The following is a 20403-nucleotide window of genomic DNA, read 5'->3' as shown; positions in this document are numbered from 1 at the left end:
AAAGAATATCCATAAGCAAAAACATGAGTTATTTGTATATATAACAAAATTTTCCCATAAGTAGGAAAATAGGCCCTTCTTGCCCTCAGGATCTATACATAAATGCACAGGGTTTGGTACGGTGGGGAAAGAAGATTGCTAGGAAGTCAGGCTGTAGGTATTTATTCTGGCATGAAAATATAAAACCTTCCCTGAAATTAAACGCAGAAGGAATAAGTCTTTGAACAATCTTGTCCTAGGCAGACAGTTATCTTTACTCTAAGGTAGAGAATGTGGATTATTTGGAAAACATCTACACAGGGTAGGAAGAATTGTCAAGGGGCAGCAGGAAGGGAAAGAAAGAGTGTCCATGGAATCATAAGAGCAAATAGACCAAAAGACTGACAAATGATTGAAAGGGAAGGTGAGGAGGTTAGGCTCAAGTCTCAAGACTTTGCTTGTGGATGACAAGGCAAGGGCATATAAAATGGAATAATTTTGTTAACTAAATAAATGACTGAATACATTTACCAATAGTCTGCATATTAAATAGATTTCCTATAATTCCATTTCTTACTAGTTCTAAAGATTTAAAGTATCTAATTAGAACTCAAATTTCGGAGAGGCAAAGTAAGTATCCTATGTGGAGTAGATGTGTTATTAGAAGGAATGACTAAGAGCACCATCTAGTGGTTTTTCTGGTGATGAAGAAGAATTCATGCCTGGGAGTCAGGGGTCTTAGAGTTAGAATTCTTGGCTCTTAGACTTATATTCTGTGACATGTGGTTGGCGGCAGTGGGATGCAAGCCTCTAGGACCAATTGCCCCTCTACATTCATCACCCCACTTTTATATAAGGTAGTTTCTAGTCCTCTCCCTTTCTTGGAATTAAACATGGGCAAAGTAGCCTCAATCTGATATCTTAAATGCCATTAAAACCAGGAAGAAATCCAGGTAGGGAAATAGTGTAATAGCATCCAGCTTACTTTAAACAAAGACATTGAAATTTCTTCTCATACCATCCACCTGATGTCCCCTGAATACTTTTATTTTGGGGTTTGGGCCTTTTTCAAAGCTAGAATTAGAGGCCCTGAGGTCACAGCCACACACACACACACACACCCCTATAAAGAAGTTTCATCTTGTTTTTTTTTTGAGGTGAAATTAAGCCTTTATCTAAAATGAAAAAAGACCAAGGCCTTCAAACCTAGAGATTCACCTATTCCTCAATACTCACCATTGAAACAGGTGCCAGTACTCTTCAAACTGGAGCTTTTCTAATGCCTTTGGATTTAAGATTTTAAACTCTTAGGAGCTGGTAACTTCATTTAGGTATCTGCGTAGAATGCATGAAAAAGCACATTCTAGACCTATTCTGGGTACTTCAAATCTTTCTGATTGCCTGATGCTTTGGAAATATTCTGTATTTTGTTAGGGAAGTGAAGGATTTCTGAGATAGCTTTAGAGGAACTTAAGAGGACATTCTGATGTTTTCCTCTATACAGTTGCATTTGTGAGGTACTTTTACTAGGGCCCAACACATAAGAGGTGTTTAATAAGTATAAAATATAAAACAAAGCACATACACAGATTTAGAACATCAGCTTTATGCCAAGCTTGGCAAATGCTCCTCCAACTAAGAAGTGATTTCTCTTGAACTTATACAAAATCTATAATAGGATCAAAGGTTCAGTGCAGTTTTCAGAGGGGGCTACATTTGCAATTCCAAATGGATACCATACATTCCTGATTTCTCCAACCATGTAGTTATAGTAGTATTATGGTTATGATCAAGTTAACCAAAAGTATCCACTTCATGCATGCACAGATTCTCAATCTATATAACTTTTTATCTAAATTAGGTCTGCTTCTTATATTTTCTCATAGTACCATAGACTTTTCTTTTATAGAATTTAACACTTTATAATCATATTTATTACTGCAGTTATTTACTGATTGCCTCCCCACTGAGCTTAAACCCCAAGAGAGTTAGGACCTTTTCTGTTTTATTTATCACTGTATCCCCTAAATGCCAAGCACACAGTAGATATGAAGAAATTAATTAACATATAACTCCAAAGCCCCACACCCTTCGTTGCCTTAAATTTTGCTGCCTCTGAATCTTAGAACTAGGATGTATGTTGGATATTATTGATTCCAAATCTCCTATTTTACAGTAAAATTGAGGCCTCTCGATTGTTGAATGGTTTGTCCAAAGCCACCTGCACAAAACACAGGCAGTGCTCAGGACTAGAACCATGGTCTCAACTTCCTCACCAGTGCTCAGACCATCTTAAGATTGATTTGATGCACTTAAAAAAACAGTTCCATATAAGTTCATATGATTTTATATTCCTGAACTCAGGCATTTTATCAAGTTTGACCTAGTATGGGTTAAAAAAGAACAGCAGAAAAAGATTAAAAAAAAAGAAGACCAAAAGGGAAGTGAAAATAATCCCCTAAGAAAACATTAAAAAAAGAAAATGACTATTTAGCTCAGAACAGGTAAAATTAAAGGGTCACTTAAACACAGTCAAATACGTGAAGAATTTTTATAAATGATCAGTTACATCCATATCAAGAAGCTAAATGGTCTGGAGTATAGCAGTATTGGCTGGCCTTAACTTTTTGACAGCAACGGTGGAAGAACTCTGGAAGAGACAAATGTAGATGATAGAGACTTCTTAATTTGTTACTTTGTTCATTTATTCAACAAATATGCTATGAGCACAGCATTCTGCAGGGTGCCTACAATTATAATAACTACCTATCCTTGATAGTTAAATCTCTTCTCTCTTTCCCTTTCCTCTCTCCTTTTCTCCCTCTTCACACCAACCCTACCCCAACCATGGGATGCAGTCTCAGGTCTCTTCCATAGGATTCTTGGGTTCTAACCATCTTAATCATATCACATTTACTCATTCACTAATTTTCTGTATTCCCTCCTCCAAAATGTCTGGAATCTGTCTTCTCTTCATTCTCACTGACCAAAGTCAAGTTCCCTTTATCCTTCGCATGAAAAGTTCAATAGTCTTTCAACAGGTTTTCCTACTTGCAATATCTCTCTCATTTCAGTTCTACTTCCTCATGACACAGAGTTAACTTTCCATAACATAGATTTCACCATGTAGTGGTCCTGATTAAAAAATTTATTAAATAAAGTCCAAGCATTCAGGAGTCTAACTTTTTTCAGCCATATCTTTCCATACTTTCATCTTGCATCTTGTAGTCTAGCCACACAAGACTGTTTGAAGAGTTCCTAAGCATTCTCATCACAGTGCTTTTGCCTATGCCATTCTTTCAGCTCAGAATGCCCTTCCTTGCTTTTGATGATATCTTACTTCCTCCTTTAAGATCCAGCTCAAGTTTCACTTCCATTACAGTCAATCATCTCAACTCCATGTAGAATTAATTCCTCCCTTTCTACAAGTACTATATACTTCGATACAGAATTTATGTTCTATTACAGTTATTTACACGTCTGTCTCTTCCCCAACCAGTCTGTGAGATCTTGGAAGCCTGATTCATCTTTGATTTCCCAGTGTATAACAGATAATAGGTTCCCATTAAACATTTGAATAAATGAATCTTCCTACAAATCAGTTGACTTTACATGGAAAATATTCAGTTACAGACTGAAATTTTAGCTCAAGCCAGTGGAATTCACAAGTTATGTGTGTCACAAGGAATACCAGGGAAAAAGGGCACCAACACACGGTTTAAAAAAACAAGTGAGCAAACAGATGGATCAGTGCTAATTCTTTCAGCACCAGAAAAATAAAACAAAACAAACAAAAACTAAAAACACACGGCTGAATGATAAGAGGAGCTGAATTATTTCTAACTTTCCACCTCCCCAACCTCAGCTAGATGTGGTATTTGTTTCTACCTATGGACTGACTTTCCGAGGCCTAGGAAACATATGTATACTGTTTTTATAAAGTAATGAGGATGGAAAAAGAAACTTTCTGATCAAATCAAAGGAAAATCTAACTCAGAATCAAGGCCATTCTTGATGCTCATATTTCATGCTCACCCCCTACTGTTTAAATTCTTTGACTTAAGCCTTTCCTGAGTTGCCCAGGATCTTTGGTGATTCGTGGTATCTAGCTCCTGATCCCTGCTACCTGATTTCCTTGGACTGTGGATCTCTTGCTAGTGCAAAACAGACTAGGAGAATTTTATGTTAATTCCAAGAACAGTCACAGACTTTTAAGTATGGTTTCTGAACCTCTTGAAGAGAAAGTAATTACTATGAATCAATATAGGTTTATGAAGAATTAGGGTAGTATCACTTTCTTCTTTGAAAGGGTAATTAGACTGGTAGATGAGGAAAATTCAATAGTCACTATTATCCCTATATACCAGCAAGGCATCTGACAAAAGTTGCTCATAACACTGAGCAAAATTATGAGTTAGATTCAATTAGGGAATTAGTAACTGGCTGGAAAAACTTGTAAGATACCCACAAGATTCTGAATAATGGGTCTAAGTCAATATGAAGGGATCGATCCATGTAATGTTGTGGTTCTCTAACTTTATCATGCATCAGAATCACCTGGAAGGCCTATTCAAAGAGAAATTGCTGGGTCTCGTGCCCAGAGTTCCCAATTCAGCAGGTGGAGCCCAAGAATCCACATTTCTAACAAGTTCTCAGGTGATACTGTTGCTGCTTCTCTGGGGCCCACATTTGGAGGATTCCTGATGTACTGTATCTCAGGATATAGATACCAGGTTTTGTTCAACATTTTGCTAATAACCTTGCTAAATATGTAAAAAGCATGATCACAAATCTGCAGATAATATTAAATTTTGATATAAAAAGATCTCAATAGGCTAGTTGTGGGACAAATCTTAAAATTTAATAGGGATAATTTTAAAATCCTAAAACAAGAACTAATCATACAAGTATAGGATAAGAAAAACAGAGCTTAACAATCACAAAAAAGAGAGAAACATACAGATTTTAGAATACTACAGCTTCAACTATTTGAGAGTATACTCTGGCAATCAAAAAAGCTAATAACAGTTTAGTCTTTACTAATAAAGTATAGAATATGGAACAGCGTATTTGATAGTCCAACTACATATTATACTGGTTCTCCCATACCTGAGTATCTCTGTATTCAACTTTGGGTATTAGACATTAAACACAAGGTAGTCAAACCAGTTTGTTCAAAGGTGATATAAAATCATATCACCTGAGAACAGTAACAGGAACTGCTGATGTCTGGCCTTCAGAAAATTCACATGGATATAAGAAGAGTTTTCATATAATTGGCTTGTGAATGAGGATGTGGTTTTTTCTGTATGACCCTAAGGAGAACTGCCACATATAGCTGTCAGACAGCTTACTACACACGGGTGCCCAGCTAGGAGAGGAGTGGGGAAGGGGAGGGCTGCTATCTAACTCATATTTCAGTTGATAAGCATGTGCCTTGCTGGGAGTTGAGTTCAGCTGGAAAAAGAGTAAACTTTTTCTAATTCATATAAAGGTGACAACTCTGGAGGACTTTTTCCTTTTTGTGGAGCTAACTTTTCTAATTTGCACAAAGGCACAATATGGACTAGCGGTGACTCTAGCCCTCAAGTAGAACTAGGTCCATAAAGAGAAGTTTAGAGAGAGCGATTTCAACTCAATGTAAAAAATTGATAGAGTGATGTATTGTATTGAAATGCATTTTCTGAAGAGTAGTTAATCCCCCAAATTGGATGTTCAAGGAATAGCTGGACAACTACCTCGCAGGGTTATTTCAGAGATGATTTCAAGGTAGTGGAGTGCGTGTGTGTATATTATCAAGTGAGTGGTGAAACTCAACGATCTTTTAGCTTCTAAGATCTGCACCTCAACTACTTGCCCATCTTCTCCATATCCCAGTTGCTTCCTATGGTATCCAGATCCCTTCTCTTCACAAATTTACCATGCATTCTAGCCTTCCTCTCACCTAGACAAATTCCTCTTCCTGTCTCTTTCTTCTCCTTTCCCTGTCCCACTATGTAGAATAAAACATGCTGCATTAATACTGAAAATAAACTTTCTATTTCAAAAAATTGCTTTCATCCAGATTTAAAAAAACACAAACACTACTTAAAATAGGATGAAAACTTAAAATTCTCTTAACATATTCATTAGAGACAGCTAAGTTTCATTTTTAAATTATTTATGTATCAATCACTAAAAGTCATGAGTTGGGGGGTAGATAATTCTTTTGCACCAGAAAGAGAGTGGCATAAACATGAAAAATGTAATGTCAATTTATATTTGTTCAGCGAGTACTGAATGCATGATATTGTATTAATTAAATAGATTAAGTAAGACACAGTAAGTACTAAGGAGCAGAGCCACCCTTACACATAATCTGAAAAGAAGCTGAGTCATCTTCTGTGGTTTGTCTTTGAGTTCTAGTCTCTCCCTTTCCATATCTATAGTGCCAGAACCTTGGTCCCCAACAGGCTAGGGTTTACCCCCCTTGCACTTGACCCTAGACTTCCTTAACTGAGTTATATTTCATACTTAGGATCTCTCTTGGTCTCTTCCAAGAGATTAGCCCTTTAAGAAAACATGAGCATTTTAACAGGAACCTTTAGTAACTCTACCCAAAGAAGTAACTAAAGGTAGAAACCATCTTATGGCACGATAGAGAGGCAAAAATTTCAGGTTTTATGTGCCTTTCTCTAAGTATAGTGAGGCTAGCCCTTCATGAAGAAGTAAGAGAACAGAGAGAAGATCTAGATACCTGAAGTTGCCTAACCAAATGGTAATTTCCATTTTTGAACAAAAAATCTAATTGAGAAGACACAACCAAATGCCAATAAAGGGTTCAACCACTTATTCTGAACCCACATTAAAGATGTAACAATACAAAATGACTCAAGCAATATTTATGTAAGATGTTTATATAAGCAACGCCATATGCAACGATCTCATAAGACGCAATGATTTCATAAGATGACTTTTAAAAAACTTTAAGAAATCAGTATTTGTAGAATGGAATAACAATTTGAGCTTAGAAATTTGTAAAAAAGTGTTTTTTGGTAAATATTTTTGTAAATACAAAATAAATATCATTTTGTAAATGATAGTTTTAATTTGAGAAAGAAATATAATAAAGGTTTTCTAATTTGAGAAAATTAGAAATGCTTTCTAGGAAAAGAAAATAAATTTTTCTCTTCCCTAGGGAAAAACCATCTTTTGGCTTTATAGATAAGCCTTTCCCTTTTTCTGAAGGAAATAGGTAGGTTTCAAAAAACTATGGATTTATTTTTTCATGTAATAAACAATTGATCCTGATCAAAGAGCCTACAAAATTATTCTTTTTAATATTATGCTTCTCCTAGCAGAATGCCTTATACACAGCAGCCAGACAAATATTTGATATTTGTTGAAAAGAAAATCTGTCACTTCTGCTTCAGTTGCAAGCTGCTGACATTTAATTTTTTAATGTCTTTAGCACAGAATATATTATTGCAAAATTTGCCTCAAATATTTTATAATCCTTCTTGTGCCCCACCGATTTTCAATTTATCAACAGTGGTGCCTGACTGAATTGTCAACTGCAAAATGATGAATTTTCATCATTTAATCAGTGTACCATTCATTTGAAAGCACTGCTTAAAAATTGCTCCATATATTCATGTCCCATATTTAAAGAGTTATAACTTAAGGGTGATAAAACCCACATCCAGAAGCACATATAACAAGGTTAATAACCAAAGAGCACATCAAATTTTGAAGCTGGCTGGCTAATGTCAACACAAGATTATGGAATCTGCTTAACTCATTAACTAAAGAAAATAAAGTGAAAAACAATGGCAAAGGTAAAGGCTTGAGAAGTTCTTTGGGAAGAGAACCAAAAATTCAGAATATAAAAGAAGCTTCATTTGGAATGCAGGGTCCTAAGATTATCTTTCTAGCAAGTATCTAAAAAGTTATTTATAAGGAAAGTAAGAATGACAAACTTAGAATGATTTCGTCCATTTATGACAAATATTAGGAGAGTTCTGGCAAGAATGACCAGAAGAAGAAATAAAGGGAATAATGAAGCATCTTTTTCATTATCCCAGTCTGACTGCCACTTCAGTGCCTCTCCAGAGGCCCTGAATGTAAAGCTAAGATATTTTTCTCTTCCTGGAAGGAAGCTGCTTCTAAGGCTGCCAAAAGTTTAGCTGAATCAGGCTTCTTCCCTCCTTTCTGAACTGTCCTACTACATACTATTTTTTTCCATATAATTCAAATACAGATTCCTAGAAATGCATGAGATTTAACCAATAAGGTACTTACATTCACACTGTATGACATCTAAGTTAAACTGCTGGACGGCTCCCATGCTTATCTGTTTTAACTCACTATCCAGTAGCATCTGCATTAAGGATGTTGACAGATGCTGGCAGGCTGACATGCAAGCAGTCTGGGCAACTTTCCCCTGTTTAAAACAAATATTCAAACCAAAAAATAAACAGCAAATAAACAAACTTAGAAATACATCATAAAGTATCAGAAAAATTATATGCCTGGCATTCTTTTTGTTGCTTTTATTTTGGGTACGATAGTGACTATTGGCCTTTCTGTTTCTGTATTCTGAGTGGCTATGCCTTTTAGCATACAAATTAAAATTAATATTCTTGTTCACTTATCCTTCTCAGGATATAAGTATCATTAAGGTGCTAATTGCACACAGGAAAATTAAAATACAAGTAAAAAAACCATTAATTATTATTTCAGATCTCTTGAAATGTCTCAAGTATTTTTAAAAATGCACATTAAAATATGACATTTATGACACAAAGTAACTGTCATATTGATAGAACATTTTATTCATATAACACTCTTTTAAAAGCTTTCCTTTATATAATTAACCAAGCCAGAATAGAGGAAGTTAATAAACAGTGTAATTTATTATTATTTAAACTGTACCTAAAATTCAAAATATATTTTGAGTCATAAGTCCTTACTTATAATCAGAACGTTAGCTTGTAGCATAGCTTCAATTAGCGAGGGGAAAAAAAAAGGCTTGCCTACTAATATGATTTCAAAATCATCTACAGATCTACATTTAGTTTTAGAAATTAAGTTTTAAAACCATCTGATAATTTAGAAATATGGAGTTAAGTATACTACAAATACTTGTGGTCTTCTTTCACTATATGTATCATTATAAAATATTTTCTACTATAATAAGCTCCTAAAACACTACATGAATTTTCACTCATAGGCTTAATTAAGGCTATATTTTCTAAAAAATGATAAAAATGATCATTTTAAATGGTTAGCCTCTAGATTACATAGCTGAATTACAATATGATATCTCAACTAGAAGTTTAAGATAAAATATTATAAAGACTCTTTTTAGGTCAAGTTTTCCAGTGTAATACTGCTCCTACTATGGCTATTTTTAACCCACAATTATGTGGTTTGGTGATGCATTGACTCCCATGATAGGATTCAAAGATCTATGAACATGATTAGAAATAATGACTTTTGGAAGATATGCCATATTTTGCCTCATTTGCATTAACAAATATTTACCCGGCGATATTTAATAATTATGTTTTTTCCTACTTATCACAAAGGTGAATAAAGTGAAATCATGAAAAATCTCCCAAATATAAATGCTGCAATATATTGGTACAAAAATGTTTACAGAGAGTTGATCTGTTAGAAAAGTAAGAAAGAACATAAATATATTTTCAAGATGTTTACTAGAAGATTTGTTCGTTAAATTACACATTTAAAGTCAGACTAGAAACCAGCAACTTTTATGAATGAGTCTTTAGCATTTAGACACCATGCACAGTGAAAAACTGCCTATCTGAAATGGAATGTCAATTTCTCAATCAAAAACTTTAGAGATAAAAGCCGATGCAAACAATATATTTGACAGATACTGATGAACTGCCAAAAAGGAATGTAACAAACAATGCAAAACCCAGCATGCTTCCAAATCCCCCAAACCCAAGAGGAATTAGTCTAGGAGACATGCAGCTCTATTCCCCAAGCAGAATAATATCAATATGAATGGGAGGGGGAAAAAAGTAGCAAAGGGAGAAATCAATGGCATGTAATTTAATTACAATGTAATAGGCTTGAAAAATACTTAATGGAAATGTCATTCTGACCTAACGGAATGAGTACATTTTAGTTTAATGTACTTCTCCGTCAAATCAGCTGCATGTCCTACTTATGTTGCCACTATCACGTACTAACTGCAAAAGCAGATTAATAAATTGCCAAAAAAAATACTACTATATTCATTTCATAAGCAAACACACTGAACATGTTGTATTATTTTAAGGTGATCTTTAAAGTTTAACATGGGTTTAGGTGATGCTCAAATGACTATGTAGCAATAGTACTGGAGCCGAAATGATGGTAAGAGTATAGAAATACAGGCTATTCCATAAACTTGGTGGAAACAGGTAATGAAAACACACACACACAAATTTAGCTTTTTGTTTAAATAACACATGTAATAATAAAATCCTAATATTAAATTTATTTTTATTATGCACATTAAATACAGGCTTATTGTTCTCAAAGATAAAAGTTTAAAATATCTGTAAAATATTTTATAAATCTTCAAATGAGATTAATTCTTCCTTTTATAGCTCAAAATTAAAGTTAATATCAAAGGTTCAGATTCTTTAAATTTTTAAAAAGTTATATTCTATAAGATTATACAGTATTTTTTAAAATATCTACTTCCTAATATAAAATGTGCACAAATATTCTTAAATTTCATGTCCTTACTTTTAGATAGAAAATTTTTAATGTTCCAGAAATTTGCACACCCAAAAAATATCTTCAACAATTCATTTCTGATGTCTATAGCTCTTAGTACACTTTGGTATAACCAAAACACCCCTTTCTGAACACTATTATTGCTGTTATGGTTGACGTTTTTAATAATATATCATTTTCTAGAATAAAAATAGTCTAAGTACTTTTACAATCATCTTTAAAAACTAGCTATTTTCATTTGAGATGCTCTAGTTTTTAATATTTTAACAAAGCCCAAATAACTAAGTGAAGTGACTGAGAAAACACAGCACATTTAATAAATTTCAAGCACCTAGAAATTTATGCTGCCCCATCTGAAAAATTAATTGCAGCTATTTTTAACATTTATCTTTCTCTTTAACAATATAAAGTTCAATAAATAAGTAAAAATACCTGCCAAACTTTTAAAGGTAACTACTTTTTTGCCCTGCTCTAACATTTTGCTGAAAAACAACTTGCAAAGAGAGAAAACCCTAAGACAAACTTCTTATATTTCAAAGGAACTTGTAAAAGAGAATCTGCTGACATATTAGATCCTTTTTGCATTACCCAAAAGCTTTTCTTCTAAGAACAATTGTGGTAAAGAGACATTTGGCTCCTAGGAAATTCTCAAAGGGTCAACCATATGCATCCTTCCATGGCACCTTCACAGTGCTGCTTTCTAGATCCATGTCTCAAAAGCAGCTTTCATCATTTACTTGTGTGTCAGTCAATATGATTTATGGACCGCATTCAACAAAGTCAAAGCATATAGAATGAGAAATATGACTACAATCTGCTAATTTGTTTTGTATTGAGCCACTTAAGAGTCAAAGACCTGGTGTCAGACTGAGACCAGCAACACAATTAACCAGTCGGTGACAGATTCATCCATCCTCCCTGCCAGGCTATGCCAATCAAAGACAGCATGAGGCAACATTTGGTGAAATCAGTAAGAAAACTCATTCTCTAAGTAACCTACGCGAGACCTTGATTGACATTTTTTGAATTTAGTTTGTGGAACACAGCCACTCTTTACCCAATAGTCCCTCACTGCAAGCTGTGAAATAAGGCTTTTAATGCCAATCACAGGAACAATAAACCACAAACCACCAACTCTCAGTTTAAAAGGAATCAAGAAAACACATCTGTTTGTATGTCAAGCCAAATTTCCAAAATAATTTACTATTACAGATTACGCTAAAGATACTCTGTTTCCTTTGAAACACCATATAATGACATGGTAACAAAAATACAACACATTTATCAGATTATGGCTCACAACTGCTTTGCTTTCAAAGTAATGTTTTGACAGATCTGCTCTAATATAATACTAGAAGAAACGTAGAATACTGAAAAACTAATTTGACACATTTAAATTTTCATTTGAAGTTTTCATTTCTGTCTCACCATTCTCTTATTTCAAAGATCTAATAAAAAGGTTTGATTTCAACAGTAATTATTTGAAAGCATTTTTCAATGCTGCTTTCATTCTCTCAAGTACATTTAACATGAAAATCTGCTCTTGAAATCACAACCATTCTTTCTGTATTGGTCTGCTTTCCTTAATGATCCCAGGAGAGACCATTTTCCTTTATTCATATCCTCATAAAAGGTCAACTTTGCACAATAAACTACTTTTTTATTTAAGTAAAAAGAAATATATAGACTCAGAAATATTATGCGTTGTATTTATTATTTTTTAAATTGATAACAGGCTTTGTTTTAAAAGGTTACATAACTCTTGTCAGGAAAAACTGGAAAACTGAAATAAAATCATGGTCAATTTGAATATTAAATCTAACATTGGTAAGTGACCTTATTAATTCTGATTCTCTGTGGCTTTTTAGTTATTAATTTTTTAAAGTTATTTAAATTAAAGCAGGTAAATATTACTGTATTATTCAAACTCACTGCCTCTCAGCTTGCTACATAAATTTCCATTATGAGAGTGTGAAATAGTCTTTTCAGAGGGAAGGCAAAGGAGGAAGGAAAGTATTTTGATGAATTCGTTAGTCTCCTAAAGAGCCACAATTTATAGCCTTTTCAGACACATAGACTGAAAGAGTGAGGTCTTTCATCAAATGTGGAGTTAACAAAATTAGAAATAAATTCTTAATTGAAATATGAAAAAAGATGCCTAGTTAAAAAGTAGACATTTTAATTTAAGAAATCTATTACTCTTCTTGCTATTTTATATTGGAACCACTAATCTAAAGTTTTACTATATGAAACTACATCTTGCTCAAATGTAAAGAATGTTATTAAATCAGAAGAAAAGCATAACTAAAACATTAGTATAAAACATGAAAATTTCCCCAAGATGAATTCACAAATGCACAAAGATCCTCTATCTAGTAAGAGAGGTTTTAATCTATTTCCTGGCTGAATGCTCACTCAGTATAACACTGAAATGCGTAACTCGGAAGTGTCTCAGGTTCCCAGTAATACAGAATGGATGAGTTATAAAGGCTTAAATATCAAGATGAATTCCTTTAGTGAATTTTAATAATAATTTTAACACTATCTTGAAGACAGATTTTTGAGATTATGCCAAAAAAATTCATAGGTCTGTCAAAATATACTCACTCTAACACCCCCAACATTCTCCAAAATACCTCTTTTAGACTTCTACATTCCTCTCATACTCTCTGTTACCATCTAAGTAGCTCTAGCCCCAAAAGAACTGATTACCACATCAGTTAACCACAATCTCCATAGTCAGTTATGAGTTCCCATTCTCCCCTCTTAGGCTTTTCTCCTCCTAACAATTCCCAATCATAAGGATACGAGACAGTAACATAGATGCTTGCTCTTGGGACACAAAAACACACCACAGACAGACATCAAAGAGAATACAATTATCTTAAAGTTGGAAAAAAAATTTCCCCAAACTTGGAAAACTTCAGGTCACTTGTAATATATGGCATATTTCTATTTCACTCAAAACATCCTTATCCCAACCATAGGGCTCATCAAACTTTGGTGGTCTTTTCTTTTTTTTTTTTAACAATCTTTTGAACATGGCCTTAGATGACACGTAATACCCAGATTTTTAGCTTTCTGCAGGTATCACTGTTGCTGTCACAGTAGTCCCATGATATCTTCAAACTCATCCTAACTTTAATAGGCAAAAAGAGAATGCAAGGACAAGCAGAGCGGTGAAAGTCTAGAAGAGGTCAAGGCTTTGAAGAAACGCCTCTGCTTCCAAGCTACTGATTACATCAGAAATCTAGATAAAGTGAGGAAAGCTGCGTGCACTTTTGCAGAGAGTAGCAAGAGGAAGCTAGTTTGTGCTAGTTTGTGGGAGCTGACAGGGATTATTCCTAACTCTTAAATTTACTTGATAACAGCAAGTTGGGCAATTAGGCATATGTTTAAATAGGGAAGTGATAAAATATCAAGGCCCTATAACTCTTCTCCCTTGGCAAATGTAAGAAAAGCAAGGAAAGTTAAAGATGAGCTGTAATTCTCCCTGTGGTGACTGAGTACTACGGACAACCCATGGAATTAAGATTGAAAAACTAAAGCATCCAAGAAACTGTTATTAAAGCAACAGCTATGTGACAACAGATTATATTAGCATATTCTCATTTCTTTAGATAAGCATCCAGCTCAGATATCAGGGCTATATAATCATTAAAATGAACTATTTTGCAACCCCAGGATGACTTAAAATTTGCAAAGAAGTTGCCAGAATCATTAACAGATTAGACAATACAGGTGGTTTCCACATGATCATTAGTAAAATGGGGAAATGTCACCCAAGCTAACTGACTCTCTCTTATTATATACGTAGGTAGGTGGCTGATGTATTATAAACATAGCCATATATATATACATATAAACAGATATATATATATATAAATAGCACCGAGTAGGCCTTTGCCACTCAAAGATTTATATTTAGGTTTATATTTAGGTCTCAACCTTTTAAGAATGGCTCTGAGAGTCCGGTACAAGTAAGGCTTCATTTGCTCAGGCACACATTTGAATAGCATGCTCTGTGAATAGGGCATGAGTGGGGAAAATCACTCTGAGACTGAATGCAGTCAAAGTCCCAACCTCCCCAACTCAGTGTGGCTTTGCCGTCTTTTGTAATGGATAAAGTAACTGCTGCTAAGGTCTACAGTTTTCAATTATATTTTATAGCATTTTCCGAAAGAAATTACATGACATAGGATTCTCAAATTTGGGAATTCTCAAGGTTTTGGGGTATACTCATCCAGAACGTCAAGGGCTTTCTGAACAGGTCATTTCACTAGGCTAAGTCCTAGATTGTGGGAATGAGGTTGCAGTAGATACTATTAGAGTCATTTCCATTTGAAGGAGTACCTGGGTTGGGATTTTAAAAGAGTAATGGAAATATATTAAGTGAAGGGAGAATACATATTAAAACAAAAACAAATCCACACGAAGTTGGAGGGAGCCATCAAAGTAACTTATCTATTTACCATTGTTTTCTAGAGACAATCTTGCAAATAACATTCAACAATACTCTGAGAGTAAAGAGTAAGTCCTTACAGATATCTACAGTAGGCCTTCGCCAACTGCTCCCCTCTTGCTTCCAAAGAATTGACAGAGGCTTTTAATCTCAACACTACCAACTACCACACTCATTTCCATAAGACGCAGAAAGATTTAAAACAACATGATAGCTTTCCTACAGTGCCTTAAATTTCCTGAACTAAAGAAAAGGAAATGATTAAAACGTTATTGCTCATCTTCTGAATTCCTCCCTTATACGTAATATTCATCTGAACATGCTCCTTTGGTGGGACTTTATTCTGCAAAGTTCAATCTCTTTACTTTTTGTATTATAGTACCTTGCATATGTTTTTTACAAGTATATATCAGCATCTTGGCCTGCTGCATTTTCTGTTATCTCTACCTGACCTGCAAACATCCTGTAAATATGAATGCACCAAGGCTGTTCCACCTCTCCCATCAGCTCACCCCTTCCATTCCTGTTCGCTCCGTAAATGGAAGAAAAATAGAGGCTCTTTAGCATCACCAGATTGTGGCTTGCACAAGAAACTTCTGACTCCAACATCTTTCCCTACCGTCTCCTTTCTTTCTCTTCAAGGAATCTGACCTCCTTTTTGCTGTCTTTATCTGCTCACGATAACATGTAATTCCCACTCAAACAATCTCTTATCCATATATTTTAGTCCCTTTTCTTCTCCCATTTCAACTTTTGCCCATTTAACTCAGGGGGGAAAAAGTATCTTCTATTTTTTCTTTCTATTGTGGAATACAGGCTAAAGGGGAAGATATCATTTGCATTCTTAGAACTTCACCATTTCTATCTGCAAAAACTCAAGTAACTTTCTAAACATGAATTCTCTGTTGCCATCTGGTAGTAAAACTGCCAGATGGTGCATTTTCATTTGTTTTTAGTACTGAATCTTCCAGTTCAAGATGGTACTTTGCTCATAAACCCTGCACCAATGAACTAGTCTATTTCATCTATAGCTGTTCAAGAGTAAAGTTATTATAAGTGTGCATATGTATGTATGTACACTAATACTGTACATATACATAAATTTAGTCTATAGGCTGAGAATAGTACATTTTCATTATTTCCATTTATATCTCCCTGATCTGTTACTTACAGGTCAGGTCTTGTAGTTCTCTCCTTATGTAATGGCTTCCTACTAAAACTCTCATGCTGTTTCCTTCTAAAAGCCCTCTATTACTACTATTACTTCTTGCAACTATGCCCTGATTAAGAGCAATTCAAAATACTGTTTTCTACAACCTCTGACAGCAGGGAAATAGTTAAGTATGCTATGCTATATAACACATAAGGCTTACAACTTATGAAGTTAAATTTCTCACCAAGATTAGTCAGCATTTAGCTAATAGAGACATCAACTTAATAAATACCTAAAAGGATTAAAGTTATAAAATTCAAGAATGTTCCTTTTCAACTAAAATCAAGATTCTTTTTTTTTGCAATTAACTTCTAGCAGTGAAAATCACTTAACTGTTTTATTACATTAAGAAAAAGCTCAAGAAAAAAATATAAATTCTATTCGCAATCATGGGCTTTGAATGTTTTCAACTTCGTTATTTACATTCTCTCTCAAAGCTCTTTAACTTTCTCCAAGGCTTTGATATACTGTCAATGGTTTGTTCTTGTTGATTTCTGTGTACTTGGAATTAACTTATTATAAAAGTAAGGAAGTAGATATCAAAACATGTCACAGAAATACCTCATTTATCACCAAAGAAAGAACTATCTTACATAATTAACTTTTCCAAAACACTGGACACTCAAATGTAAAACCTTTTTAAATTTCTCATGAAAATTTATCTAAAGCCAATCCCAAAATCTACCCCTGTCTTCTTAAATAGAGGGCAAGAGACAATTTGAGGTTTTTTTGGATAGCAGGGTTAGTATCACTTCTGTATTTTGAATATGTATATGGCTTATCTGCAGGAAACCTGTTAGCAAGCTTAATAAGTACTTAGCAATTACTATATTAAATAAGTAAAAAGGTCAAGTGAAAGCCTGAGGATCTGTCTCTTCAATGGGACAAAGTATTTGTCCTTAGTGCTGGGAACCTGCAACAGTTATTTTAATGCTATCTAATCTTTTATTTAGTTTTAATCACTACTCAATTTACATTTGTGTCTAGAGAACTGTGATCTGAATTACTATACTATTCTTTCATGGAGGTGTGCAAGGAAAGAGTAAACATACAAATATTTCTAATCATTACTGATATCATCTTTACTAAATAACCTTCATATAGACATTTTCCAAATTGCTACCTGCAAATAGCAGACTACAAACTTTGTCTTCGAAACTAGAAAGTATTCTATATTTGACAAATAAATTTCTTGATTCATAAATTCTGATTTTTACAGTATACTTTTTACACTCTTCATACATACAAGAAAATCACTTTTATATTTCTTCACTGTTTCTCTCATATTACCTTAAAAAACACTTATCAAGCACTTAACCTGCGTAAGACATTGTTAGGTGCTATAGAAGATATAACGATTGAGTAGATACAGTTTCTGACATAAGGGGATTAAATTCTAATAGCGGAAAGAAGGCAAATCTACAAACAGCCATAGTACAAAACAAAATATAAATGGTACTGTGAAAGTGGGACAAAGTATCCACACATGGTTAAGTAGAATTAGCAAAAGCTTCATGAAAGAGGTAGCATTAAAGACGGCTTTTGGAAGAGATCCAGGATCTTTACAGGTATAAATGAAGCCAAGGGAGACAATCGAAGACAGATCTAGGACACAATGAATTTTCCACTTTGGATGCCCATGTTCAGTAATGGTCAGGAACACATCTGGAAAGAGGCTGAGATCATTTTTTTGTTAGCCTGTGGAATTTTTACTTAATTCAGTAGATAAGCATGAGACCCTGAAGTTTCTGAATAGGGAAATAGGATTAGACTGTGCTTTAGACAGAATAATCTGTCACTGGTTTGTAGGATGGACTGAAGTAAGGAGAGACTACTGGCAGGGACTAATTAGAAGACAATCAGAATAATCAAAATTTGAACTTTGATAATAGGTATAAGAACAGAAAGAAGAGGATATAGTTTAGGAACATGTAAATTTTAAATGTTAAATGAGATTTTTTTAAGATAAGAAGAATTTTCAGTATCTATATATTCAGAAAATATTTGAGTTCTTATTCTGGCTGTGAAGAACTCACAACTGCAGATGGAAAGGATGAACAAATACAGTAAATAGCAAAACATGACAAAGCATAAGAAAAGGTAAAAGCTAAGGCAATTCAGGAGAGCAAGACTGGGCTTGGAGTGAAAAAAGAGACACTTGCACTGGGACATGAATCACATTGGGTTATGCACTGAGTTAGATTTCAACAGGTGGAGTTTGGGGTAAGGGTTGTAGAGAAAAGCATTCAGGAAAACCACAGATAGTCTTACAAGCAAATAATAATAACAGCTAATATTTTTGAGTGTTTATTATATGCCAGGCACTTTTCTAAACATTTTATGTATACTATCTCATTTAATCCTCACAAAAATCTATAGGGTATATAGTCTTACTGACTTCGTTTTACAGAGGAGGAAAATATCTGCAAAGTGTGCCCTGTTATGCATGAAGTGACCACAGAGAGGTTTTCCAAGCATTGCACTCCACACAGGTGCACCATAATATTAACTTTCACGATCAAGTCCCAGAGAATCTTGACTGCTTCACCAAAACAACTAATATTATCTTCAAACTTAAGTTTCCACAAAACTACAAATATATCAAGAACATTGCCAAAATAATTAGAATGTACTATAAATACCTAAGCAGAGAAAAATAAGCCTGCAGGAAGTTCATTATTTTTTAATTCACATGCTAGCTTTAACGTGAATCTACTTACCGACATGGCTGCATGATCACTGCTGTTAGTCTGAGAAGGAAGCCAGCCAGGCAATCAAATAAAAAAGGAAAATGTATTCCAATAACAGCAGAAGCAGTGTTTAAAGTAACAAAACAAAATACACTATAAAACAAGCAAGCTGGCTCTGTGTGTGTTGCTATAATTTAAAGGCACTAATTTATCACATAAATGTGACTATCATTTTATTTTGAAGATTTATATATGAGTTCTTACATCCACACTAATCAAATAAATCCTCCTCCAAACTTTTATCTACCTAATCAAGTCATCTAGGCAGCACTAAAATACTGAGAACTTTGGCAGTTACTAAATGTCTACTGAACTGACAAATCTAGAAAACATCAGCTCTTTGACAGGGTTCGTTGCTATAGAACAGTTGTTCTCAAATTTTAAGCAAAAAATGCAGATTTCTAAGCTCCAGAAACTTTAGGTCTAGAGCCAAGCACTGGAATCTGAATCTTATTTGAAAGGATAAGCCACTATGTTTCCACATAGTTTGCTACTACAGCTTAAAATAAATTACTCAAGGAAAGACTGCACACTAAATTATCTCACACCTAATCATTTAAATGTATTTTCTCCCCTAAGAAAGGAACAACAAGTCAAAGTAAAAACCAAATCATTGGTCTCAATTTAAACACATATAAGCTCCTGATGAAGTTCTTTACTAAATATATAGTACTGGCTTATTCCTTTAAAATATTAAGAATTAAATTAATTAAATATTAATTCCTTAAAATAATAAAGATTAATAAAATTAAATTAAAATAGCCTAAGTACTGTTTAGTTTTTTAATTATCTAATTTACTTTTCAAATTCCAGTAATAAACAAATAAAGCTCTATTTATTTTTTTCCTTTTTTTAGAAAAAGATATTTACGCAGAAACATGGATTTAACCTTATTAGGTCAATGAAACTCAAAATCTATTTATTAGTAGCAGTTGAACATCTGGTACAGCCTACAATGAAGGTCCCCCTCCATGGGGGAAGCTGTCCTCTTCACCAAACACACAATGAGTAAAGGAGAAACCACAAGGAGAAATGGAGGAAGGAGACACTCAACTACCCAGGCCAATCATCCTAGTTAACCCTAGTAAGCAGTGGGCTGGCAGCTGTATTAGCCAGACAATTCATTCTTCTGGAAGACTGGACCAGTCTCTAGATAATCTCTAAGTCCTTTCTAGATTTAACTTCCAATAAATTTTGTTTGGATTAGTATAATTATCCCACCACCACAGTTATTTTATTCAACTATTTTTACAAAATCTTTC

General features: G+C 34.1%; 1 protein-coding gene across 4 annotated transcripts in view; it reads right to left on the bottom strand.

The window, feature by feature from the left end:
- The window catches only part of EXOC6 (exocyst complex component 6), a 182735-nt gene that overhangs the window by 34444 nt on the left and 127888 nt on the right, over positions 1–20403 (bottom strand). For 2 of the 4 annotated variants that reach the window (XM_058543542.1, XM_058543543.1), the window contains exon 19: positions 8260–8401. The exons of the other annotated variants lie outside the window; for them this stretch is intronic. In XM_058543542.1, coding sequence (XP_058399525.1) covers positions 8260–8401 — 142 coding nt within the window. The remainder of the gene's footprint in view (positions 1–8259; positions 8402–20403) is intronic. 4 annotated transcript variants of the gene reach the window in all.

Source organism: Diceros bicornis, chromosome 6 (assembly GCF_020826845.1).
Source record: "Diceros bicornis minor isolate mBicDic1 chromosome 6, mDicBic1.mat.cur, whole genome shotgun sequence".
In the NCBI taxonomy this organism is placed as follows: domain Eukaryota; kingdom Metazoa; phylum Chordata; class Mammalia; order Perissodactyla; family Rhinocerotidae; genus Diceros; species Diceros bicornis.
Note: the sequence above shows the minus strand (reverse complement) of the source record. Positions and strands in the feature narration are given on the sequence as shown.